A 26,809-nucleotide genomic window follows, 5' to 3' on the forward strand; every position below is an offset into this window, starting at 1 on the left:
GCCCTTCATGACAATTCTGAGGGGGGTGAATGTTTTTAAACTCAAAGTTCTTAAAGTTCTTAAAGCCTTAAAGTTCTACATAATTAAGGGCGTGGTCACTCGAGTGACAGGTGGATTGCCGCTGCTGTCCGCGAGCCATCACTTTACCTCAGCTAATTCCAGCTGCTGAATTTGGCATCTCTTCCATGTTTTTGCTTTTTTCAGGATTATTTTATACAATTATAAAATAATATGGCTTGAAGAACGATGATGGAGAGCAAATCATTCAGAAGAAATGTGATGCAAACAATGGATGATATATCAATATTTCATGGATTTAATGCTTTTGTGGACAAAAAGTACTGTTTTTTGTTTTTCAATGGACCTCATGGACATTTTACCCAAGTCCAACGGATTGGATTCATCTTGCGATTGCTATTTCATTATAAAGGTATGAAGTTCTGTTTGATTTTTCATGTTGTTATTTGCACACCCGACACAAATTACAATTACTGGTGCTGGAGCATCGTAAAAAAGACACCGTAGATTGACCGTAAACCTTTATAACTTTCTAATGATATAACTTGTTATCTTTATTAATATTTTAGATAGTATCTAAGATAGATAGATATATAGCTCCTTTGCCTGCTAACATGATCACGTCGCGCTAGGTGGGCGTGGTTTCAGCAACCAGGCACCTCAGTTCCAAACATGTCCCTTCGCCTCTGCTGCTATGATAAAGAGACATCCACTCTTTCATTGCTTGCATTTTGGAGGTGAAGCAATGAAGGGAACGGTGTGTTTGTTTGGGTTGATTTCAAATATCAACAGTGTTTCTCAGAAATCGCTCAGAAATGCACCTTTAAAGTGAAACATACAACACATAGCCTACATATCCATTGTGGAACTAATTTTTAAAGGGGTGTCGTTTCATGACCAGTCAAAATATGCAATGGCAAGGAAATTATCTGCTTTTAAATACAAATCAGAAGGCACAACTAATTACTGTATATTTACCACGCCATGCAACCAATATACAAATTATTTGGTTTTAGTAAATTTAGAGGCACATTGTTTGGTATACATTTTAGTGACTGGGATGAGTAGGAAGAATGTATGTCAGAATATAAATAAATGACTAAACTATTTTTGATATGCAATGCCTCGCTTGCAATATTGAGAAAAAAAAAAAAAAAAAAAAGGACTGAAAAAAAGGACTACCAAAGAACAGACACTGCACCTACACACTTGTGTTCCTATTACATTTTGTTGATTTTCTTTTAATTTATAAATATTTTTTTTTAATTTATAAATGTTATTTCACCCAAAAAAGATGATTAGATTTTAAATTGAACTATATATAATTCATAATTGGTCCCAAGAATCATACAAAATAGAATTTTTAGGGGCAATGTTTGTTTATATGGCTTATATTTCCCAAAAGATTGATGAAATCATTATAGGTCCAGTTCTAACCAGAGTTATATTTTCTGCTATAAATCCAGCTCGGTTGAGAACCATGATCTTTTTGCTATAGTGAAAGTATAGGAACGCACAACTGAATGACTGTGCATTATAATAATGATTCTCAACAATGTCTCTATAGCCTAACCATGATGTTACAATAATATACGGGATACACACACACACACACATTTTTCTTTAAAAGATATGACATAAAAGAAATATGTTATAATTATGCATTTTAATCGAAATCTAATATGCATTGATTCTAATTTTGAAAATTCTTGAGACACAAAAATAAATATTTTCTAAAAGAGGTATGGTGAAAAAGTAAATATTCACATAAATATTGAGTATTATGGAAAAAATAACAATTAGTATTGTACAGAGATGAAGACTTTTTTTCCAGTTCCCATTCACAGTTCTTCCCCATGCAGAGATATAAAAAAGCACCCTTCAAGCAAAACGTCTCCAAAAAACAGAGGATCAAATAGTCTCTACTAAAAAGTAGGCATAAAAATCACCCAAGATTCTGAGCAAAGAAAATGGTCAAAAAAAATTGACATTGAATACCAAACATAGCAGGCTCAAATGAGCCATTTCTGTGACATTACAGAGAACAGCTCCCTCATAATGTATACATTTTCACCCTTATGCTACTAACAACAAAACAAACAATCTGCCAGCTACCGTCACATCAGGCTAATATTAAGCACACAAACTAGTTTGGCAGCTTTACATTATGTCTGACACTACAAAACATACATGAGCTTGATATTACCAGAAATATAGAACTCATATAATGTTTCTCTACATTCATAACAAATTCACTTCATTACCAAATACACAAACACTGAACCAACTGAGCCACAAAACTGACCAATTTTTGATAAAGTAGATAAAATATTTGACATGATCTTCTGTTTTTGACATGCCAACAGATTTTGTAGGATTTAAGTATAAGTGATTGATAAAAACCATTTCTGCTACAAAAGATAAAGGGTTGCTTCCCCAGCATATATAGCGTTTGAATTTACTGCATGTTCAGAGAACTTGTCGATAATACTGGTTGGACTCTCCCTTCTAATTTGCCAAAAAAAATGCAATCAGCCCTGTTCCAGCGTACCAGACACTGGTAAATAAAATAAAATAACCTACCACGATGACACAAAACGATTTGAGCATCAACTGTCACTATTTTAGAATCATTATAGGAATAAATTTAATAATGACACACTTTTAGAGGTATTATCAGAAAACATGTCACGCATACACATGTATATGAGACACTCAGACATGCAAAACACAGACACCGATCTAAATAAGATGGCAAGAAATGACTTATGTAAACCAAAATCAAAAATAAATATCAGAAGCTTTGTTTTTTAGATTACTGATAACTGCTTGTCTGATTTTTAACCAGGAATGTGCATTTCTAATGGAAAGGTAGTGTTATATGAATTAGTCTAAAACAGACAGGGATGAAAGACAGTAGAATACAATAAACATAGTTTGAGATAGAAAGCTCGATGAAATGTTAATGAGTCAGGAATAACTAACCACACTGAAAACATATATAAAGTGCTAGAAGGAAAATGCCAAAACACATTTGTTTTCTCACTAATATTCTAAGTGAATGTACATAATATGTATATTCTACACAATTTATTTCCCCATTTGACTAAATAAAAGATTTTTCAAAAAGAAAAATAGCTTATAGATACTCAGGTGTGTCAGACAAAAAGGTATTAATGACTGTTTACAAAAAAATAAAAATGTCACTGCAGACTGCTTCTATCAGGCATTCTTGATTATTTGCTAAAAATAGACATCACAAAGTTAACCAATGCTCACTGAGAAAGTGGGGTGTCTGCAAATCACGTTCAGGCATAACTCCAGTAGTCCCATGTGTCCTGATCTTCTCAAAATGCTCTCTCTGTCACTGTAAAAATAAAGAGATACTCAAGGCACCATTTTAGTTCCTCAGACTGTCACACCAATGAAAGCCTTTTGAGAATCTCTAGGTTTCCAGGTGCCTCAAATATCCTATTGTGTACTCAAGGAACTTCAATAACTGCCTTAAAGCCTTTATTTATGATGGGGTTGCTGCAGAACCAGTGACAGTCTTTACAGCGGGAACATATGGGTTGCATTTTCTAAGTTCCATGGAAAACTGGCCTTCTTTAAGGTTCTCCAGAGGGTTCTGCCATTGTGCCTACAAATTGCAGGTCAGAATTTGTATACCATGGATTTAGTTGTGATTCTTCAAGAGATTATGCCAAATCTTTCAACGAGCGACTCTACTTTCTCAGTGTCAATGTGTAGAGTGAAATAAAAGTGCATGGCCTACTCTTGCTATTTCTTGTAAGGGATATGATCAAAGTATCTCCAATCCTATATTTTTGCAATATCCAAAATAAAGGATACCAAAATATCCAATATGTGTGCAAGAAATATCTACAATCATATATGGAATGGAGCTACTGGGCAGCTAAACCTTGAAGACCCTAGTAGGAGTGGGAGATGTTATTGCCTTGCTCCTGAAGGCTCACCAGAAGATCGTCAATCTTCTCCATGTTCTGAGAGGTTGTCAAGGTGCTCGGCGCATTTCCAGGGTCTGGCATGGACTGCCCAAGTAAAGACTGGATTTGACCCTCACTTTCTTGCTGGCTCTGTCCAGACTGACTGATGGCAATGATCTGATCAGACAGTGTAGATCCTTGGCTGTTCATCAGCTGACGGCACTCTGCAGGAAAGAAATCATTAGAATGAGTTACGACTCGGAGACAAACAAGTCTAAAGCATGTTTAAGAATATTGCCTAACCATTCTGGATCTCAAAAAGGAAGAGGTCAGGCTGCTGATTCTGGTTGGGCTGGTTGAGGCTTCCATCCATTGTAGTCTGAAAGAGTTGACCAGGCTGTTGTACTGGAGAGGAAGAGCTGGTTTGAATTCCAGTTATATCACTCTGTGGTGCAAAAAGGGTTTCTTGAGAAGCCATACCCCCTTGCATGTTGGACTGGGCCATGAAGAGGTTTACAGACTGTGAAGGGCCTGTACCAGAACTTGGTGCCAACTGCATTGGTTGCTGGTCTTGGAAAATGGGCTTATTCGAGGATGGGTTGACCACCATACTAGTCTGATCCTGAAATGTCATGGATTTAGATGACTCCTGCTGCCTGACTGTAACCATGCTGGCCTGAGAGAAGGGATGGGAAGTGTTCTGTTGTTCTGGAGAAGCTAGGCTGCTGTTGTTCATCGGTCCTATCTGAACTTGTCCACCGAATAACAGATTTGAGGTTTGCTCTTGTGTTACTGCAGAATTTAAGGACCCAAGGAGTAGACCAGTCTGCTGTTGCTGACCAGGGGAAAGTTTGCTTGGTGATTGGGAGATACTCTGGAAAATGGAGCCTGGTTGGGCATGCTGTGGTGACTGCTGCTGCTCCATCGGAGTGCCTTGCTGAATAGGGGACAGTTGGGTTGGAGTCTGAAATACAGATTGGGCCTTGAGAGTCCCCTGCATAGAAGTGAGGAAAGCCAGTTGCTGTGGCTGGCTAGCATTAACAGCAAGTTGTCCTGGTACAGCATTCTGGGAAAGAAACATACTGGTTGCAGAGGGCTGAGCTTCTACAGACATGTTGGACCCACTGAGAACCGTGAGATTGCTTTGGAAAAGGGAAGCCTGGACCTGATCCTGGTTGGGTGAGGTCTTCTGTGTGTGGAAAAGAGCCTCCTGTGGGCTTTGGGCTTCGGTCATGGCCGAAGGGTTGTGAAACAGGGAAGGTGAGGAATGACTGGGTTGCTGCTGAAGAAAGCCAGTTGCTTGTTGAAACAAGGTTGCTTGCTGCTGCTGCTGTTGTTGTTGTGATGGGGTTTGCTGGAAGAGGGAACTTCCATTCTGCACCATTCCCTGGGAAGAGCTCTGTTGCTCTGAACTACAATGAATCTGAACCTGGGGCTGAAAAAGCTGATGTTGAAGGTTCTCCAGAGCTTGCTGCTGCTGGTGTTGTTGCTGTTGCAGCTGGATTTGCTGCTCTTGATGCTGAATGTGCTGCTGCTGTTGTTGAATTTGCTGCTGTTGTTGCTGGATTTGCTGCTGCTGTTGTTGGATTTGCTGCTGCTGCTGTTGAAGTTGATGTTGTCTTTGCTTTGACAGTGAATTCTCACTCTGGAGTTGGATGTTGCAGAATCCCTTTGCTTGCAGCTGCCGCACAGCCTGCTCCAGTTGTGCCACCTCATCTGGAGGTAGAAGTGAGAGCTGTTGCTGCGGGTTGTCATCTATTTGGGACAGCCCCACCACTGATCCGCCACTGTTGCCCGATCTCTCCTGTCCAAGACTGTCTCTGTGTTCCAAGAGGAATGGCTGAACTCCTTGCTGGAGAAGAGATTTATTAGGCACATGGAAAGAGCCGCTAGGTGGAAGATTCTGTTCCTGGATGGTGTTGAATGGTTCCTTGTTGGAAAAGACAGAATTCGGAGATTGATCCTGTTCTCTTGTTTGGTGTGCCAGCGGACTGGAAAATTTGCAGTTATTGGTGGAGATCTCAGTACTCATGTCTAAGGCTTGCTGGGCTGAATTGATGACTTCAGAGGTCTGTTGGGTTCCAAACAGGATAAAAAAAGGCATTTATCAAATTATATGGAAACGCTTGATGTGGTACTGATTTATTGCGGTGATTTCGGTCTCATGACTTTTACAAACCTTGAAGGCCGAGGGGTTACTGGAGACCTCCATTGGTGTGGCCTCTTCTCGTTTAACAAGAGGCAAAACTGGCGTCATCAAGGCAGTATCGATTACTGTATGAAACAACAGACAGAAGGCCAGTGACACTTACTTGAAATACCCTAACACTCATAGCCCAATATTACATTATGCTAATAATAACATAAGCCGCGTTTCCACCACAGGAAGTTTCCCAGAAACTAAGGACTTTTGGGTGGTACTTGGTTTGTTCCGACCGCAGGAACCAGGGTCTAAATGAGGTTCAGGTAAAAATTTCCCCCTTAGAAAGTTCCTGCTCACTAGGTAGTACTTTTTCAAAGTTCAGGAACTTTTGGGAGTGGGACTTGGGTGCTAAACATGCTGATTGGTTGAGTTCATGCAGCATTTTGATTGATTGAGCGTTTTATTTCAACCACTAAGACTGTTGCGGTGCGTGCAGTAAGAGTTGTTTGCTATTCAAATCAACAATGGAGTTTAAAAATTATGACTGATGGACAGACAACGAGGTTCAGGCTTTATTAAGCTTATATGCGGAGGATGAAATTCAGCAGGAACAGTAAAGTCACACGCAGTTCTACATCACTGATCTCTTCTTCACGGTACTTTAGATTGCAATGGAAACGCAGGCAGCAACAGGTCTGGGGGGAAAAATGTTCCTGGGACAAAGTATTCCGGGTAATTTTGGTGGAAACGAGGCTATAGATGTTGGCTCACCTTTTATTTGTTCAAAACAACAAGGTGTCACTGGAGGCAAGACTTCCTTTTTCACAGAAGAATCAACAGCTGAAAAAATTTGTTTCAAAGTTAGTGATTTTTCTGAATGGTAAACTGTTATAGCACAGTGTTTCCCAACCCTGTTCCTGGAAACACACCAACAGTACACATTTTCAAACTCTTCCTATTCAAATACAATCGATTCAACTCATCAGCTCCAAGACCTGATATGGATGGGTCAGATAAGGGAGACACACAAACTGTGTACTGTTGGTGTGCCTCCAGGAATGGGGTTGGGAAACAGGGGTGGAGATTAAACTGACCTGGCTCTGGAGTGTATGTAAATGGTTGAACATCATGAGACCGTCCGGCATTTGTAACAACATAGATACCAACAGATACAGGAGATGTGATAGCTGGATTTTGATATGGAGGAACTTTGACAATAAGGTGATTCTAAAAGGGGAGAAAGTCAAAGATCAAAAGATTGTACTTTTTTAAATCACAACATAATGCTGGTGTCATAAGAAGTGTTGGAAGACAATCAGATTACTTTATATGATTCACTCAAATCACCTGGGGTCTCATTTATAAAACTGTGCGTAGGATCCCTACTAAAAGTGTACGTACGCGCAAAAGCTAGATTCTGCGTACGCACAAAAAAAAATCTAATTTATAAAACCATGCGTACGCCAGATCCTGCACACAAATCCCTTTATAAATCCCAGTCAGCGGAAGATTGTGCGTACGTGCATCTCCACCCTGTCTCCTCCCCGAAATCACCATATATGGAGCTTACGACGCCTAGTTTTACTATGCATAACCTCATCGGCATATCATTTCCATACACGTTCCCATCCACGTGACATCCACGGTTAACACCGTCAAAGGTACAAGACATTGGAAAATATTAGATATGGACTATAAATGCAATTGTGACCCGATCTGGCGAAATGAGTCGGAAGTCGCAACGTTCTATTTTAAGATATGGGCCGATTATGTGGAAAAACAATGAAAAAAATCGATTTTTTTTTTTAAAGCTAATTTCAAAGAACAGACTTTCAAAAATAATCTCCCAAAGTTTCGCAGTCCAGATAATTGAGTAAAGGTATTTAAATGGCTATTAAATTTGACATGGTTTTACTAAATTAGCTGGAAATGAGCTTCTCAACTCCTCTCTCAATTCATATCACTTTTGTCTCCCCTGGGGGGGAGCATCCATTATGATGATATGTTATATACGCACATACCTTTTTATAGCCCATTCATTAAAAAAAATTAGTAAATTCAAAGTATTTGCACCTGGTTAAGAATGCTGATAATGATAATTCAGGTTGATGCAATTTGATTTATTGGGTGATGTAATAGGATAATTTAGAAGTTTTTCATTTAAAATAGTTATTGCTATTTGGGCCAGTTGGTGTCGCCAAAACACATACTCGTCTAAAAGAGTGCGTACGCACGGTCAAGAGCATCCTTACGGTGCGCACTTATTTACGCCAAGTTTATTTTTTATAAATCCCGATATGTGCGTGGAAAAATGCGTACGCATATTTCTATGCCCATTTTGTGCGTACGCAAAGTTTATACATCAGGCCCCTGCAAATCAAATGGGATGTCCGACCATGCATTTTGTTGCAAGTTCTATACTCGCCAGATTTATTTAAGCCATTTTTGGCTACATTTGTGTATACTTTGTACCCTTTGTATCAGTATAATAGAGTTGGTTTTGGCAGCAAAAGAAGTATAAACTTCATTGAGTACTGTTTGTGTATCTAGGTCATCAATCTGCCATTCTTTCCAAATTCATGTTAGGCAACAATTGGGGACACTGATGTCTGTGACCTATGCAAAGCTGCCTCTATTTTTGCAGCACTTGATCAGCCCACACAGTCAAATAATAGACACAGCAGATGCTATGGCTTACCTGATGGAAAAACTCCATGTCAATGTCAGCCTCTGCCTTCCAGGACTTATCATCTGCTACAATCAAACAGGCCGAGGTTAAACAGTGCAAGGGTTGTGCAGGAAAAGCTGCACAGAAAAGTGCATGATAGTTTTTAACATGTAAGGATACCTGAAGCATTCTCCTGAAATATGACCTTGGTTCCTTTGAGAAAGTTTTTTCCAATAATAAAGACTTCACTCCCCCCTTTAACCGAACAGCTGTGTAAACTCTTCTTGAGAATCTCAGGTACTCCTGCAGGCTGGGCTATAAAAACAGAACCAATCAGAGAAAGAGAAAAAGACCATTAGGATACACAGCCAGGTTACAATGTTTCTGTGCAGCAGACCATGACTACAAATTTAGCTTCTGCATATCTGACATTATGTGTGGGTCAACAAATCCATATAGACAAATCAGCCTGTGACTAGTGAAAAACTTTTGCTTTGTATCCACACAAGGAAACCAGGAAAGGACACAGATAATATGCTGGTAATGCATAACCAGAAGTGCATTTACCTAGCTCCATATTTCTACATATTGCTTTTTTACTCTGTGGTACAGTTGCTTTTTAGACTTAAATTTTAATTAAAAAATACATTAAAAATTTGCATTACATGATAATCAAATCAACTGCAATTAATCCTTCACATATGCACTATTATATTCTGTCTTTAATATTTGTTTCAGTATTAACTGTTTTTTTAGCGGTCCACACCATGAGCACCACATTTTTAAGCACACAGTAAGTTTTGTAGGAAGTTTTTATTACTGAATTTAAACACAGGTTGGAGGGCATGAAAAAATTTGGTACATTTTTATCACATTATGACTGCACTTAAAGGGATAGTTCACCCAAAAATAATTTTATCCCATGATTATCCACAATTATCCCATGATTTACTCACCCTCAAGCCATATAGGTGTATATGATTATCTTCTTTCAGACAAACACAATCAAGTCAAGTCACCTTTATTTATATAGCGCTTTTTACAATGCAGATTGTGTCAAAGCAGTTTTACAGTGATAACTGGTATATAATTTTGGCTGCACAGCAGCTCTTAAAGAAAATGGTGTCATTATCCATCATAAGTAAAATCAGAGTTATATTAAAAAAATATCCTGGCTCTTCCAAGCTTTATAATGGTAGTGAATGGGGCTCCTGATCTTGAAGTCCAAAAAGTGCATCTTTCCATCCTAAAAGTAATCCATACGACTCCAGGGGGTTAATAAAGGTCTTCTGAAGTGAAGCGATGGGGTTTTGTAAGAAAAACATCCATATTTAAAACTTTATGAACCAAAATAACTAGCTTCCAGCAGGCGGCCTACACAAGTCGACTGACGCGATATAGAGTATCGTAAGCTTAGTCATATGGATATAATTTATGATTGATGGATGCACTTTTTTTTGGACTTCAAAATCAGGAGCCCCATTCACTACCATTATAAAAATTGGAAGATCTAGTTTATTTTTTTAATCCTGTTTGTCTGAAAGAAGACAGTTATATACACCTAGGATGGCTTGAGGGTGAGTAATGGGATAATTTTGATTTTTGGGTGAACTATCCATTTAATGAACAACAACCCTAGCAAATGTGTTTTCTGTCCTTACTAACACAATGAGGGATAAATCAAACCCATTTTCTATGGTAATTCAGTGCTTCCCACAGGTTTGAAATATACTTGCGGTGGTAGCCGGGCGAAAAATCCTCCTATTACCCACGGCACAAAAATCGTCTACTACATGTGACAAACAAATAATGTGTGATTTTTAACAGTATTTTTATTTATAGAAATTAATTTTAATTACGTAGCATACTACATTTAATTACATACTAATATTATGCATTATTATGCACTGTAAATTATGCAAAATTACAGCATTTAAATGGTTATCCTTTTCGTATGTTCTCCTTGCTGTCATATAGTGTCTCTCTCAGTGAATGGGACACAGATTTTACTAGTAAAATTTATAAAATGAATAATATATGTGTCAAATAATGTTCTTAGTCTTTTCTTCCTGTGGGGGAGACTACAATAATTTACTATGAATTAAATGGAAATCAAATTAAATACAATTTATTGTGTAACCAAAATACCAATAATGCCCAAAAGAAACAGAAAAAAAACTTAGCGTGTGACTTTTAATTATAAACAAGCCCGAAATACACCGGGACTCTTATTTTGAAATGTCTGTACTATTGCAGGCTAATTCTTCAGATTCTTGCAATCGTCTAAAACATTTTATATAAAGGCCATGAAGTAGACTTTGTAATAATTCATCAACTTGAGTTCATTAGCAATCGCTTGGCATAAATCTGCGCTTTTCATTGATTGAGAATCACTTTGAAGCAGTCTGAGGCACTGTTGCACGAGCTTGTAGAACGCGCAACAGCGCCGCCTTGTGACTTTGCAACATGCAGCGCCCGTGGGAATGCTAGCGGGAGTAAACAGTTCTGACGCACACATAACGAGCAGGTACGAAACGACTAGCTATTCGATCGCGGATGGTATCATTATCTTGCGCGGATATAAAAGTATAAGAGGATAAAAATAATAAAAGCAAGAATGTGTCTCCAAATATACTTGGGCGGCCGTTATTATACGTGGGCGGCCCGCCCAAGTAAAGTCTATGTGTGGGAAGCACTGTAATTGACAGAATGCTACAGATGGTGTCAGTAGAACTTAAGTTGTAATCAACCTGGAATATTCCTCTATTTGCTGGCGACACTGAAATTCAATTTTAGTACAATTCATCACAGACCTAGAAGCTCTCTTCAGTAAGCACCTGATGTTCTGCCTTAGACTCATTCTGTCTCCCTTTTTTTTTTTTTTTTTTTGGCTCTATGGCTTTAATAATATAAACATTCATTATCCCCCCCCCTCTAATCCCTACCTCTCCTATGTGATGAGAGCACCAGCTGGGCTCGCCAGCAGGGAGATGCTATGAATAACCCAAAGCCACTCACTGCACAGTATGGGAGACGACGAGGTCTGTAACGTGAGCACAGAGCCATCCGGGCGTGGGATGTTGACTCGAAACACCAGTCTGGCACGGGTACTCTTCTTCTTAGATCCAGCCACCCCAATACGGGCCTCCACATCGGCATTCCTGAGCTTCAGGATCCCCACACAGTCTACACTGTAAAGACACCCGGCTGTCAGCTGGTCATCTTCAATATCAATACTTCCAACCACATTTGATCACTACAGCCTCTGGATTAGAAGGCTGGGAATTGTTCTTTTTAAATATTCAGTTCAAAGTTTAAAGTCTGATGCAATTCTACAAAGTTGTTACATACGCCAGAGTCATACTGCTGCTGGGATCCAGAGGCACTTCGATGACAGTGGTGCCTTCGATGTCCACTTCCTTACAGGCTGTTGTGTTCCGGCCTGTAACTCTGCAAGCCTGGTAGAACCCATGGGGCTTCACACGTCCAGCATCATTGCCCACAAAATATCTGCAGGACCACTGACTCCTTCACACCCTCAAGCTGCGAGGATCAAGAAACTTGTGGTTAACAGAGCAACATGCATATATATCAAGAGTGAAAAGTGAGAACCATGACATAAGGTACATTCATTTTTTTGTTTTACATAAAGAAATTAAAGGATTAGTTCACTTTCAAATGGAAATTAGCCCAAGCTTTACTCACCCTCGAGCCATCCTAGGTGTAAATGACTTTCTTCTTTTTTGATGAACACAATCAGAGATATATTAATAAATATCCTGATGCATCCAAGCTTTATAATGGCAGTGAAGGGGACCAACGAGTATCAGCTGAAGAAAGTGCATCCATCCATCATAAACATATTCCACGCGGCTTTGGGGGGTTAATAAAGGCCTTCTGAAGCGAAGTGATGTGTTTGTGTAAAAAAAAAATCCATATTTAACAAGTAATGAAGTGAAATATCTAGCTTCCGCCAGACTACCTTTCGTATTGCAGATTCGGATGCGTCATGATATTTATTAAAATATCTCCGATTGTGTTCATCAGAAAGAAGAAAGTCATATACACCTAGGATGGCTTGAGGGTGAATAAAGCTTGGGCTAATTTTCATTTGAAAATGAACTAATCTTTAAATAATATGTTTCTAAAATATGTATACTCATATGAGATGTGAAAACTCCAATCCAGTGCTGTTACTGTTAACTAAAACTAATAAAAATCATTCTCATTTATTGAAATAAAATATTAGATAAAAAAACTTTAGAAACTTAAATGAAAATTAGAAATGTTGCCTAGAACAAAATAAGTTTTAAGTACTAAAACTAAAATAAAAATAAATAGATAAAAATAAATAAATAGAAATATTAAAAAGTAATAATAAAAATGACAAAATCATAACAAAATTAAAATAAAATTTTTACTTTACTAAAGTTAAAACTGAAAATATAAAAGCTAATTCAAAATATTAATAAATACTATGATAGTACACCAGGCACGTGCACAGGTAGGGCTCAACCTGTGCAGATCACATGCCCTTTTTGTCCTTACACTCCGAAGTGCCCTTTTTTTGGAGGTGTTTTATTTTATTTATTCATTTTCTTCAATAAATCAATGCTATTCGTCACCCTTTAAGCATGTCTGACTGATTTACAAATATATTTAGCCTAATAAAAGGTATTAAAAAGAGCTTGTGACAAAATCGTTTTGGTTCCGCTCAAACTGTCAGTCAAACCTCTTAACTCCGCCCCCTGAGTGCCGCGAACTGAAGTTCCACTTCCACAGCAGAGCAGCTGAACGTCTTGCAACGGTAAATAAATATCTTGTTGTTTGAATAATTAGGCTACAAGTCGTTGTCTTTACGAAAGAAACACTAGTATGTCTATAAAGTTTCATATTTTATGCATTTGAGGCCTGAGACCGGCGGCGGAGAGAGAGAGGGGGCTAGTATTAGCCATCTAAGTTAGTCATAGCCAATAGCATACAAATAGCCTTAAATAGCCTGTGAAAACAGTAGTATTACATCTTTTATAAATTGAGATTTTGGCCAAACGTATTTTACAACAGGAAAAACTGAGCGCTCATAACCTATTGATGATGACGTAGCCTAATGTGATGATGTTTTTGCACATTTCCACACATATAACTGCATTTGACTTTGACACAAAGCGAGTGATCCTCGTCAGCTAGGTAAAATATATTTCTAAGAAATTTCTTATTTGATTTATGATGGCTATCTGCTGATACACTTAGTTCATTAACATTTAATCATATTATATATGGTCACACAGTATGGTTAATGTTTACGATGTTAAGTATTTGATATATATATATATATATATAAAATCTATATAACTGTCATTAATAGTGAATAAATATAAAGCTTTTGATACTATTATTTTGTGTTATTTATTGGGGTTGGAGGGGGGGGGGGGGTGCCCTTTTTTAGTTTCGGCACATGCCCCTCAAAAGGTCTGTGCACGGCCCTGTAGTACACAATACTCAGTCATAGCTACGTTTAATAAAAACTAATGGAGTGGGTTTCCTCATGAGGGCAGACATTTTGAGATCACATGACCATTTGAATACTGCTTGCTTTATCTCTGTAAACTCCATATTATTTTGGACGTTTTTGCTTTTTGGAACAATTTAATCATTCATTTATTCCACAATGGTATAAATAACTGAAAACTGTAGTATTTGTATGATGCTACATCCACACCATTAGGTGTCAGTATAAGTCCAAGGTGTGCCAAATAAACCAGCGCAACAAATGAAAAAAAAAACTTCATAGTATTAATAGTGTTTAAGTAAATTTGTGTCAGGAAAACTAGTTAACAAAACAAACCATTTAAGCATTGGGAAGGTTTGATATACTTACAGTTTAAGGATTCAAAACAGAAAAACAATTGTTATGATTTTTGTAGGGTGAAAAAGTGTTGCAATGTTCCCTAAAAAGATACCTACTCTAAGTAATAATAAGTGTTACCCACCTTGATAGTAGGGAAACCCTGCTGTGTTCGGTCTTTCACAGACCCACGGCTGCCTTCGGTCAGGTAACGCGCTCTATGTTGAGTCTCAGGCTGAACCACAATCTTCAGCTCTTTCCCTTCACTTTTCTGAGGATACTGACAAGACAGTATCCCACCTTTGAGACCAGATGCTTGTGGTCCATCAGAACTATGAAACAAGGATCACTGGTGAACATCAGATCAAAGCTAACTGGGGTTTTAGTTCACCCAAAAATGAAAATACATTTACTCACTCTCATGTCATTCTATTTTAGTTGGATGTTCATCTAATGTTTTTTAAATGTTATTATTTATCAGTTTCAGATGGTTCAGAGAACATTCAAGAGTAACATTCCCATAATGGTTGCTTAATTATAAAATGTAACATTCCTTAAATGTTGTTTCTAACATTCACATAACCAGGAAAAAAACCCTTTTAAATGTAAAAAATTGGATATTTTGAACAATAAGAGAGCATTCAGAAATCAAGTTGTCATAACCTAATGGGAACGTTAGCTAAGGTATGAACAAACGTTCTTCCAGTAACGTTAATTAAATGTTTGTTGAATGGTCTTTAATGATTGAATGGTCTTTATTAATGTTCTCAAAACATTTGCACAAAAACATTATTTATACATCATTTATTGAACACTTTTCTGAAACATTTTAGTTGGATGTCCATCCAAGTGTTTTCTGGGCCTCATCGATCAGAACTGACCAAAAGATTTTACATTTTGAATTCTGAATTATATATATTTTTTTTGCTTTCATCGGAATGGGATGACACTTGGTGACTTTTGTCGTATTAGCAATGTGAACACTCATGAACATGATTTGGATACGTTAAAGGGTCGAAAAAGAAAAAGTAACACTTGGTTCCTTCGCGGTCAAAAATGACCGGCATAGGACTTTTTTTTTTTTTTTTTGATTCATCGGAATTTGGTATGACACTTGTTGACTTTTGTTGCATTAGCTATGTGAACACACAAAGAAAGTCATGGACATGATTTAAAGACATGTTAAAGGCCTTCATTTTAATCTGAAATATTGCATTTATTGAAAAATAATTTTTTAAAAATTAAAAAAAAATATATATATATACATATTAATTTTAATGGAAAAAATAGCTCATACAAATTGTATAAATAATGCATAGTATCATAAAATCCCTTCAAAATTCTAAATAATAATCAAAAAATATTATTGAACAAAAATATATTACATTGATTTACCTGGGAAAAAATAAATGTCAAAGTTTTGGTCAGTTTGACTGTAAAGGTACCAAGTGTGGCCCTAAAATGAAGTGGCTCAGAGGATTAAATGTTACCTATTAGCAGTGTTTGGTAAGCTACTCTAAAAAGTAATTAATTACTAGCTACTAATTAAATTTTCAACAGTGTGATTAGATTACTGTACTAATTACTCTCTCTATAAAGCATTTGCTTTACTCATTACTAATTACTTTCTGTGGGAAGTCCCATATCAACCTCGACCAGTTGAACAATAAAAAGATAGACATGAAACTGCTCTTTTAATTTCTTCAAATAAATAAATAATATAAAATTGCATTAAAAAAAAAACATTTTCATAACTTAATGGGAACGTTAGCAAAACATTCTTAGAATATATTTTTAGGCTTTTAACATCTTGGGTTTATAACGACAAAAGGGGAAGTAAATGATGCCATTTACCTAGATTAAATATTTTGGGTCCTTCACACCAATCTCCAACAAACAGCCACCAACATTTATAAAAATGCCATGAGGCCCAAAGTGTACCATGGCACTAAATGGCTTACCTTGCTTTGGAACAGGCCTTGCTGTCTGGGCCAAGTTGTGAGAGCACAAAGTGTGGACCTTTGGCACTATCTGCATCAAAGACATCCATGCTGGCCTCTTCAGCAGGGACCGGCTTTGATCCCGGCTTCTGTCGTGGGGTACACTTACGGGCCTTGCGGGGCACTTCAGTGTTGTCATTGTAGGAGCTGGAGCTCACAATGCTGAAGTTGGAGACAGAGTTTTCCATCCAGATGCTGTTACTCTGCTCGGAGTCATGAAGCAGCTCATCCTGGCAGGACATTTGGCTGTCATCGAACAGGTCCTCGGGTGGAGGCGAGATGTTGAGGACAGGCCGTTTGGAGGGTGTCATCTGGTGTTGCTGCTGGGTCTGCTGGCCACCTTTTTCTCTGCCGGAAAGCTTGTTTTCCTCGGCTTTCCTTCGACTGCTAACATCTCCTGACGTGCTGCTGTCATGCACGGCCATCCGTTCTGAAGCTGAGGTGGAAGAGGTGGGAAAAGCACTGCGAGGACTTCCCGTGCTCATAGCAGAAGAGGCGGATGAGGCATCTGTAGTGTGCACAATTAGACAGTGAATAAAGGCATCGGTATCAACATGAGCCAACAGTCCCAGTCAAGTCAAGACATTTCTCATGATCGCTTTTAGTGTTTCTTTTCATTACAATTGTTCCTGTTTTTTATCTATCTATCTATCTATCTGGCAAATGTCAAAAAGCAGTTGAAATGCTGTGGAAATAAATAAACGAACAACGGGAGCAAAATGATCATGCTGAATAACATCTGTGAAAAAAGAAAAACAAGCATTTCATGTAGAGTTACTGTAGAGCAGGCCATGACATCACTCTCCAAGACATTACGCACAGCCCGCTAGCCATAATATCCTCGTATGTCTTGGGTTTTATTTAAGCGTACATTGGAAATCTACAGTAAATCAGCTCTTGCATATGACCCTCAAAAGAATTGGCATTTGTTTTAATATATATTCCAGTCTATATGGGGGTCCAGATGTGTCAAATGATGCAAGCAAATTTGCACAAATTTAGATGGGAGTGAGCATAGCCACAGAAACAAGATAAACCATTGTCTGACCTATGAAGCAGAGAACTGCAGAGCATTTTGTATGCAGACACTCCCTGCTTCAGAGAGAAATTCCTGGAATGAAAATGAGACAACCAATGAGTAATAAACGCTGACCATTAAAATATAGTAAAATGAAGAGGCTTTGTTCAATTGTACTGGTTTGGTTTTGGTGCATCTAATGGCATTCTGTATTCATTTGCCTTGAAAATCCAACTACACACCTTCCACACCTCATCTGAACTAAGGATGAGTTGAAGCATTTGCTATAAAAACAGTATAAAGTCTGTCTGTGGCATAATCTATAAGACATTTTTGATATATGTGTATGTTTTGCAGAAATAAACATGTATGTGGAGAAAAAAAGAGATTGAAAAATCATTTATGAAAGGCATAGTTAACCCAAAAAAATTTAAATTCTATGATCATTTACCCTCATGGCATTCCAAACCTGTATGGCTTTAATATTCTCTCATCATTTCTCTCTCCATTGAAAGTCCATTCTACCAACATTTTCAAGCAGTTCAGTCATTGTTAAAGTAATTCATATGGATTAAGAGGTTTAATCAAGGTGTTCTGAAGAGACATGATCACTTTATACCATTAACAGATTTAATCTATTGACAATTTTTTATTCAAATCAAGCAGGCATGTTTGAGCTTTTGTTTGAGCTCTATGTGTCCATAAAAGCCCAAATTGACCCTTCGCAAAGACCCGCCCCCCCCTTAGTTACTGTTGCTTTGTCGACAAGCCATGGCGCTGTCACGCTACACAGAGTGAAAAATACATCGCGGAGAAAAGAGGACGACACGTCAACAGACAAGACAGAGCAGGTTACTTATCATATTAAACAAAGTCCCAGCTTTCAAATTGTGTACATTTTGAACAAATTCGAACAATAAAAACCGTTTTGTAGCTCTTTGATGTGTCGTGACAGATTGCTGTAGCGCCTCAGCTCAAGCGGCTCGTGAACCGATCATCTCTTCCTACTAGTTCATTTATAGCATCAAATAAACATGAATGAACATCAGAAGGAATGTTGTTTCAAATGCGGAAATACGTCAGTACACACCATTTTTAAGTTCAAGTCCACAGAGGTTAAACTTCCAACTCCTGACTGCTTTGTCGGACAAAATGGTGGATTCGCCGTTATGATTGGTTAGATCGCTTGTCAATCAAACTCCCAGCAAAGGTTCAATTGAATCTGTTCATCATATAAAGCGATTGTGTCTCTTTACAAAACTTTGATTAAACCGCTCAACTGATGTGGATTACTTTTATGATGTCTTTTTCGTGTACAAATTTTAGTTGAGTGGACTTTCAATGCATATGCAAAAATGATGAGAGATTAATTTGTGTTCAGAAGATGAACGAAAGTCTTAGGGGTTTGGAACGACATGAGGGTGAGTCAATGACAGAACTTTCATTTTTGGGTGTAACTAACCCTTTTACAGTGACAGTATTTCTTTACATTTATCATTTACAACATTTATCTGTTATATGCATATATGCATTATACTGCATAAAGATGAACCTGGATGAAATTAATTAAAGTGCTTTGAGGCCAGGCACCAAAAAGATCTGATGTACTGTGCAAAACCAGGACGGTTCATGAGGTGCATCATGAACGGTTCTAACCAGCAACTTTCAGAGGTGTTCAAAATCCCCCCCTATACCCTCATTCACTATTCCCTACATTAGTCTACTAATATAGTCTACTTGATGGAGTGAATATGTGTTTGTTTCACTCAAATAATAATGAAAGTTCATTGTACTTAATAAAAAAAAGTTGTGTGAACTCAAAATTCCATTGTAGTAAGCTGAACTTAATATGATGGAGTGGAGTTGCAACAGATTTCTAATTCCCAGCATGCTTTGCGTTATGAGTGAATTTGGACACTGAGTGCGCCGGAAGGGCTGCCGCTTTTGCATAGTTTGTGCTATAATCATTGGAAACTTGGCAAGCTCTAGAAGTAATGAAAAAGTTTATCTTGAACTCTATTGTGAAAACTATGTATAAACCTTAATTAAACAAATTTATAATCAATTAGCTGTAGCCACATTAGACCAGCGGTTTGGAAAATGGATGGATGGATGATTCAGCTGTGGGCGCCATCTTCTGTTCAGACGCGGGAATTCATTCGCCGTACAACACTCACAATGCATTACGGGTATTCTCTATCCGTTGAGCGTCAATCGGTTGTATTCTCATTACGGCAGTACATTGTGGGATTAAATGAGTGCACTCGATAATGTCCACTATGGTTTCGGACACCACTTCAAATGGCTGTTCCCTCAAATAGTGCCCTATTTAAGGGTATAGGGGGTGATTTCGGACACAGCCCAGATCTTCAACCACCACACCACACTGCCACAACTGACAGCTGCCTAATGAGACATCACACAAGCATAGAAATGCTGTTTTTTGTGTCTAGCATGCTCTGAATATAATTGATTTAAAGCAGGATTGGATTGGAATTTTAGGATTTATAGGAGTAGAAAAAACAATCACTAGGCGGCACGGTCCCAAAACAACTCAGAGATCCTCACAACATAGTGTCAATGATGCTTACCAAGTGTCGTCCTGCTGCAGCAAATGGTTAAAAAGATTTTACAATAAAACTGATAAGGCAATATAGCTGACCAAGTAAAAACTGATATTGTTTTTTTAAGTAGGTGGCGCTGTCTCCAAACTTCTCACATACTTTCAGAACATGGTGATAAAGACTGCTACAAATATTCAATAGGCCAAAATTTTTTCTGGAAAATTGTTTGAAACTTTCTTCTAAGTAGTTCTAAGGGCTGCCATAGGCCCTTAATAACAGACTTTGTTTGAATACAAGCCTATGAACCTATATGACATGAATGACATAATTTGAATGAGACACTGAGTCCAGTGAATGACAATAACAATGGGGTGAGTTTGACGTCCCTCCTTATAAAGCAAACTCAAGTTCTGAAAGTTGCTAGCTCAGAGTGGGCTCTTTACAACAAGCTGCATTGTAATCCTTTCTATGAATCACCAGAACAGAAGATCGGCTCACAATTTGGATGAAAAATGATTTGTGGGCTGTTTATAACTCTTAAAAGGTTCAGAAACAGCTTCTAACCACAATGGCTGTAGAAGAACATTACATAAAAACATCATTATTATGATGACAGTGTTGTTTACATTTGGAAGACTAGTCTAGGCTAATCAGGCCACATTCTAGTCCTCCCACAGTCCAGTCTTCCCATTCCAAATGCTCAAATATGTGGGAATAATGCCCTGTTGCAACAAGCAGCATTATACTAACACTGTTTCACAACTTCCTAAGGAGAAAGGATCATGAATAATTAAAATATTCAACACTGTTGCTTTAAGATTCAAATAGAAACGGTAAACAACATTGCTTAAAATTAAGACAAAATAAACAAAATTGAATAAAAAAAAATTACAAAATTAAATAAAAAAATAAAAATGTCACAGTCAAACAAATGACAGACAAAGATGCACAAAACAAAAACAATACGATTTTTCATAAACGTACAGTAGTTTTGTACATTTGTTCAGGTGAAAAACAGGTGATTATGAAACAGCAAAGACTGGCATGTTTTAAGACAGCAATCATCAAATTGAAAGAATTAATATTCAGTAAATATTATTGATTTAAAGGTAGGGTTAGGCAATGTTTTTTCATAAACACTACAGTTATACTGGTTGAAACTCTCTTCACATCCTCATAGTAATCAATAAAAGAAGTAGTCTAAATATTAAAAAAATGTACATATATCTTCTGTGAAAGTATCAGGACCAAAAAAAAAACATACTATTTATTATTGTAATGTTACGTGCTGCGAGACATGAGATAATTTATCGCCATCTTTCGTGACGCTTCGCAGACTCTGCTCTGGCTGTGCGCATTCATGTGTTTTGGAGGAGGCGTGGCTTCGGAGACGCTCTGAGGGGAGGGTGGGATCTTATGCTTTCAAAGCTAACTTGCTATTGCCAACCTCTCTGAAATTGCCTACCCTACCTTTAACTGGTACTGTCAGAAGACTGAATTACGTTAAAGGTGCCGTAGAACGTCTTTTTAAAATATGTAATATAAGTCTAAGGTGTCCCCTGAATGTGTCTGTGAAGTTTCAGCTCAAAATACCCCATAGATTTTTTTTAATTAATTTTTTTAACTGCCTATTTTGGGGCATCATTAAATATGAGCCGATTTAGGCTGCGGCCCCTTTAAATGCTCACGCTCCCCACCCATGGAGCTCACGCTTGCCTTTAACAGCATAAACAAAGTTCACACAGCTAATATAACCCTCAAAATGGATCTTTACAAAGTGTTCGTCATGCAGCATGTCTAATCGCATAAGTATGGTATTTATTTGGATGTTTACATTTGATTGTGAATGAGTTTGATAGTGCTCCGTGGCTAAAGCTAACATTACAGACTGTTGGAGAGATTTATAAAGAATGAAGTTGTGTTTATGAATTATACAGACTGCAAGTGTTTAATAATGAAAATAGCGACGGCTCTTGTCTCCGTGAATACAGTTAGAAACGATGGTAACTTTAACCACAATTAACAGTACATTAGCAACATGCTAACGAAACATTTAGAAAGACAACTTACAAATATCACTAAAAATATCATGATATCATGGATCATGTCAGTTATTATTGCTCCATCTGCCATTTTTCGCTGTTGTCCTTGCTTGCTTACCTAGTCTGATGATTCAGCTGTGCACATCCAAACGTTCTGCCCTTGTCTAATTTCTCAATCATGGGCTGGCATATGCAAATATTGGGGGCGTACACCCCGACTGTTACGTAACAGTCGGTGTTATGTTGAGATTCGCCTGTTCTTCTGAGGTCTTTTAAACAAATGAGATTTACATAAGGAGGAGGAAACAATGGAGTTTGAGACTCACTGTATGTCATTTCCATGTACTGAACTCTTGTTATTTAACTATGCCAAGATAAATTAAATTTTTCATTCTAGGGCACCTTTAATGACACTAACTTTGTTACATTGACACTTTTATTGAACTGAATTGAATCAACATTGAACTGACCTGAGCTGAATAATGACAATATAGTCTTCTGTACAGCTGCTTATAGCTGATAATCAAACTCGTTTTATAACTTTAAAACACTGACACAGTCATTTAAAGACACAATATGAATTTTTCCCCACTAGGGGTCGCTAACTCTTCAAAACAATAACAAAGGCGTTGATTGATGAAGCAGTGAATGAGCGTGGAATCATGGAACTTGTCGTCATGCCGATGGATCTAATAATGTTCATGGCGAAATAATGTTTATGGATGAGTGAATGCATTCATGTTTTTAACATGACTGTGGTATGAAGCAGGCAGTGGCCGAGAATCACGGGCGCGATTGCTAATAAGAGACAGATATCAGTGCCACACGTTGTATTTGCGATAGAAAGGAATGAGGACATTTCATTCTACCGAACTACTCGCAAATCTGAAATACTTCTCATACAGGTCAGTTTATTTGACAAATTAAAATTGTGAGGTAAAGCAGCACTGTTTCACTTGGTCTAATGTTACAATATCATACTAAACTGCATTTGAGTGTGTTGAAAGTTGTAATGTTATTCTGTGTATTAGTTTGTTGGCTGTATGAGACTAACAGCTAAATCAATATTAAAATATACTGATGATATTCTAACATTTCATCGTGTTGAGCTATATAACATTGATTCGTCTTATGTACATTTGCCTACCTGTCTAATAACGTGCAAGAGCGGCGTCTCTGTCAAGTCAAAGTTTGTCGCAAAGCTCTCGCCATCTCTGAAACACCACGCCAATATTGATCCTCGTTTTATTCTCCTTTTGTCCCAAAGTTTGCTTGCCATGGTCCATAATGTTCGAACGAAACAACAACAGCGTGCCGCTAGACGTTACGCAGCTGTCCGCATCTGTTGCCATGTTTACTATGCAGTACAAGGGGAAACCAGGGATAACGCAGATATTACGTCATTGACAGGCGACAAGTGACAAGGGAGGGACGGGCACTATTAAAAATTGTGAATTTCTCTGAATTTACAAATTCTTGGAAACATTTAGTATAATATAAGTACACAGCTGAATGAAATATATAAAACTGTGCAAGTGGTTTTTGGATATTTTAATATAAAAATCATACATATTGTGCCTTTAACTGCATTGTTTCATAACTTATGAATTTTATTTTATGTTTTTTTCTTTCTTGCTTGCTTTCAAGCTTCACATGAACTATTTGTATCATGTGAATCTCTGTATAAATAAATGTGACATGTCTTCCCATCCTTTAACCATCCTCACCATTCAACCAGAGTGGATCGTATCCAAATCATAATGGTAGAGGATGCATCCAGATTTTTTAATTTTCTACACTATATAGCTGGTTTAAATTAAAGACTTGTACAGACAGAATGAATTCAGATAGCAAAAACAACAACAACGATTCAACTGCAACCATAACAAGACCATAATTTTTGGTTAACAACCAGAGACAAATATAATACCCTCAAATAAAAGAGAGAATGATTTGCATCCACTTTGAGCATTTATCCCAACACATGAAACTGAAAAGCTTTATTTATGCCTTCTTTTCTATTTATGACTTATTTATATGTATATATTTCATTATTTATGAGGTTTGTTGTCATGCCTCACAACAAAACAGTTTAAATTAATTATTTTAACTGTCTTCTTCACAGAAGGATTGCTCAAACTGGTGCATAAAAGCAGCATGATTAACATGAGGACACCTGCATGCACAGGAAGTGTGGTCACCTATGCCATACATAATTAAATCAGGAAGAAATCTTTCCATGTGGGAAACACTGTCCAACATGAACAGGTGACATAGATCCATCCACCTCAGAAGAACATCTCAGACTCCACCTAGCATCACTGGAGAGCGGGTTGTATGGTGGGAGAAACGATTTGCCAGTTTGACATCTGATACTGTGACATTTGAGTCATCTGCTCCTATGTTTGTGCAGAATTGTTAATGAAATTAATTGAAACCCTGTTCTGGCGGAGCACAACAAAGGCAGAGTTTTGAGCATTATGTTGCAACCTCTTGGCAAGCTTGCAACCATACAGACAAGTCCAATGACACTGAAACACACAGCGTCTGTCTCTTCTTGCTCTTTGAGGCTGAAAGTGGCTGCAAATCATTTTTTCTATGTACAGTTTGGCTTGACAGTGGAATATCAAATCTGATAGGAATCTGGGAAAATGAATATGGAAAAATGCAGGTTAGACCAACTCAACGGATTCAAATTCAAAAGATTCACATTTATTACAAGACCCCCTCTGATTCGTTAGTCTGGCCTCCATGTTAATGACCGCACCGTACTCTTTACTCGGCAAATGGCCAACTGAACACAGCAACCTGAGTGTGTTGTGTTATACTGAGCCTCTCAGAGCTTTCACTATTGATAGAAACTGTAACATAAACCGACGGGAGCCCTGAAGGGCCAAACTAAAACGTAATCTGAATTTACCAATGGAGGACACACATTCCTACAGGGGAGCAGTGAGAATATTACACTATTGATTTAGGCAGCAGAAATCTTGTGACTGACACCATCTCAGTGGAGAAATAAACATTTAAATTCAATTAGACTGAATGTTTTGTAAAAAAAAAAAAAAAATATAAAAAAAAATCACAGAATCATGAATGTATGATTTGGGTCAAGTTAATCATCCTGAACCAGCATATGTCAGTATGTACATTCTAATACAAAAGTATGTTATTGCCTTGCAATAAAACTTTAAAGAGTCTCAAAATATCAATTTTGATAAACAGACAATCATCAAGAATGTTTTGTAAAAGGGTTAGTTCACCCAAAAATGAAATTTCTGTCATTAATTACTCACACTCAAGACATTCTTTCATCTTTGGAACACAAATTAGGATATTTTTGATGAAATCCAAGAGGTTTTTTTTTTTTTTATCCCATAGAAGGCAACGTAATTTCTGTCATTCAAGGTCCAGAAAGGTATTAAAGAGTCAATTTGACCACAGTGGTCCAACCTTAATGTTATGAAGCGACGTTTTTGTGTGCAAAAACAAAACAAAACAAAAATAATGACTTTATTCAACAATTTCTTCTCTACCCTATCAGACTCGTATGCAGTAAACACAGTGCAGCGCTTCCGTGTTTACGTCTGAACGCCGGCTCATTATTGGCCGACTCCTGTGTCAGCATCACACGCATGTGTCGTGCTGCTCACGTGAACAGCCTCGGTCAACACTGAGCCAGCGTTCGGATGTTATTTTTGTTTTAAAGTCGTTATTTTTGTTTTGTTTTTGCACACAAAAATATTCTCGTCACTCGTAACATTAAATTGCCCCCATTTACAAGATGTAAAATAAGTCTCTGATGTCCCCAGAGTGTGTATGTGAAGTTTTAGCTCAAAATACCCCACAGATAATTTTTTATAGCATGTTAAAATTGCCACTTTTTGGGGTTTTTGCCGTTTCAGTGTGTGCCGTTTAAATGCAAATGAGCTGCTGCGCTCTGCCTAAGAGGGTGGAGCTTCAAGAGCTCGTTCTCCCCTGTCAGGATTCAGTCAGGACGCATTATAATGTCAGAAACTGCGAATATATGCTGCATGGAGATATAACAGGTATAGTTTAGTTTAATTACGGTTGTAACTTATATTATCTTCTTGTTTTTATCCACTATATTAGTACAAGCAAGTTTACCGATGAGATTTATAACGTTTATTGTACTTCACACAAAATATGAAGCATCTGTTTTCACTCTAGAAGAGTTTAAAACATTAAAATATTATCCATAAACTCTCTCTCTCTCTTTCTTGCATTATCATCAAGATACACAGTGAAGTACACAGAAACACTTGTTACAACTTACAGTAAACAAATATATAAAAACATTTAGGGTGGTGCTTAATAAACTGGTAAACTTATCATATCCGTAAATCAGCTCCGATGAACTGTAATAAAGTGCTCTCACCTTCATTACTGCCGTATCCAGTATCACTCTGGAGACTGTATGTTTTGTATTGTCCCTTTGTATTGACATCTTTCACAAAGAAGTCCGGTGTGAAATGATTCACGCAGACATAAACAAATTTCGGTAGAGTTGAGGGAGCATTTTCTTCGAAAACAAAATTAATCC

At 37.5% G+C, this 26,809-nt stretch overlaps 1 protein-coding gene across 1 annotated transcript in view; it reads right to left on the bottom strand.

Annotated features, from left to right (window-relative positions):
- Positions 1-350: 350 nt before the first annotated feature.
- nfat5b (nuclear factor of activated T cells 5b) overlaps positions 351-26,809 on the bottom strand; it is a 67,533-nt gene continuing 41,074 nt past the window's right edge. The window contains 13 exon segments of the mRNA XM_048185564.1: positions 351-3,385; positions 3,996-4,189; positions 4,269-6,036; positions 6,145-6,239; positions 6,880-6,948; positions 7,203-7,335; positions 8,807-8,862; positions 8,957-9,091; positions 11,795-11,967; positions 12,128-12,282; positions 12,284-12,319; positions 14,767-14,953; positions 16,583-17,129. Coding sequence (XP_048041521.1) covers positions 3,383-3,385; positions 3,996-4,189; positions 4,269-6,036; positions 6,145-6,239; positions 6,880-6,948; positions 7,203-7,335; positions 8,807-8,862; positions 8,957-9,091; positions 11,795-11,967; positions 12,128-12,282; positions 12,284-12,319; positions 14,767-14,953; positions 16,583-17,129 — 3,551 coding nt within the window. The 3' untranslated portion in view covers positions 351-3,382.

The sequence above is a fragment of the Megalobrama amblycephala genome, linkage group LG3, assembly GCF_018812025.1.
Source record: "Megalobrama amblycephala isolate DHTTF-2021 linkage group LG3, ASM1881202v1, whole genome shotgun sequence".
In the NCBI taxonomy this organism is placed as follows: Eukaryota; Metazoa; Chordata; class Actinopteri; order Cypriniformes; family Xenocyprididae; genus Megalobrama; species Megalobrama amblycephala.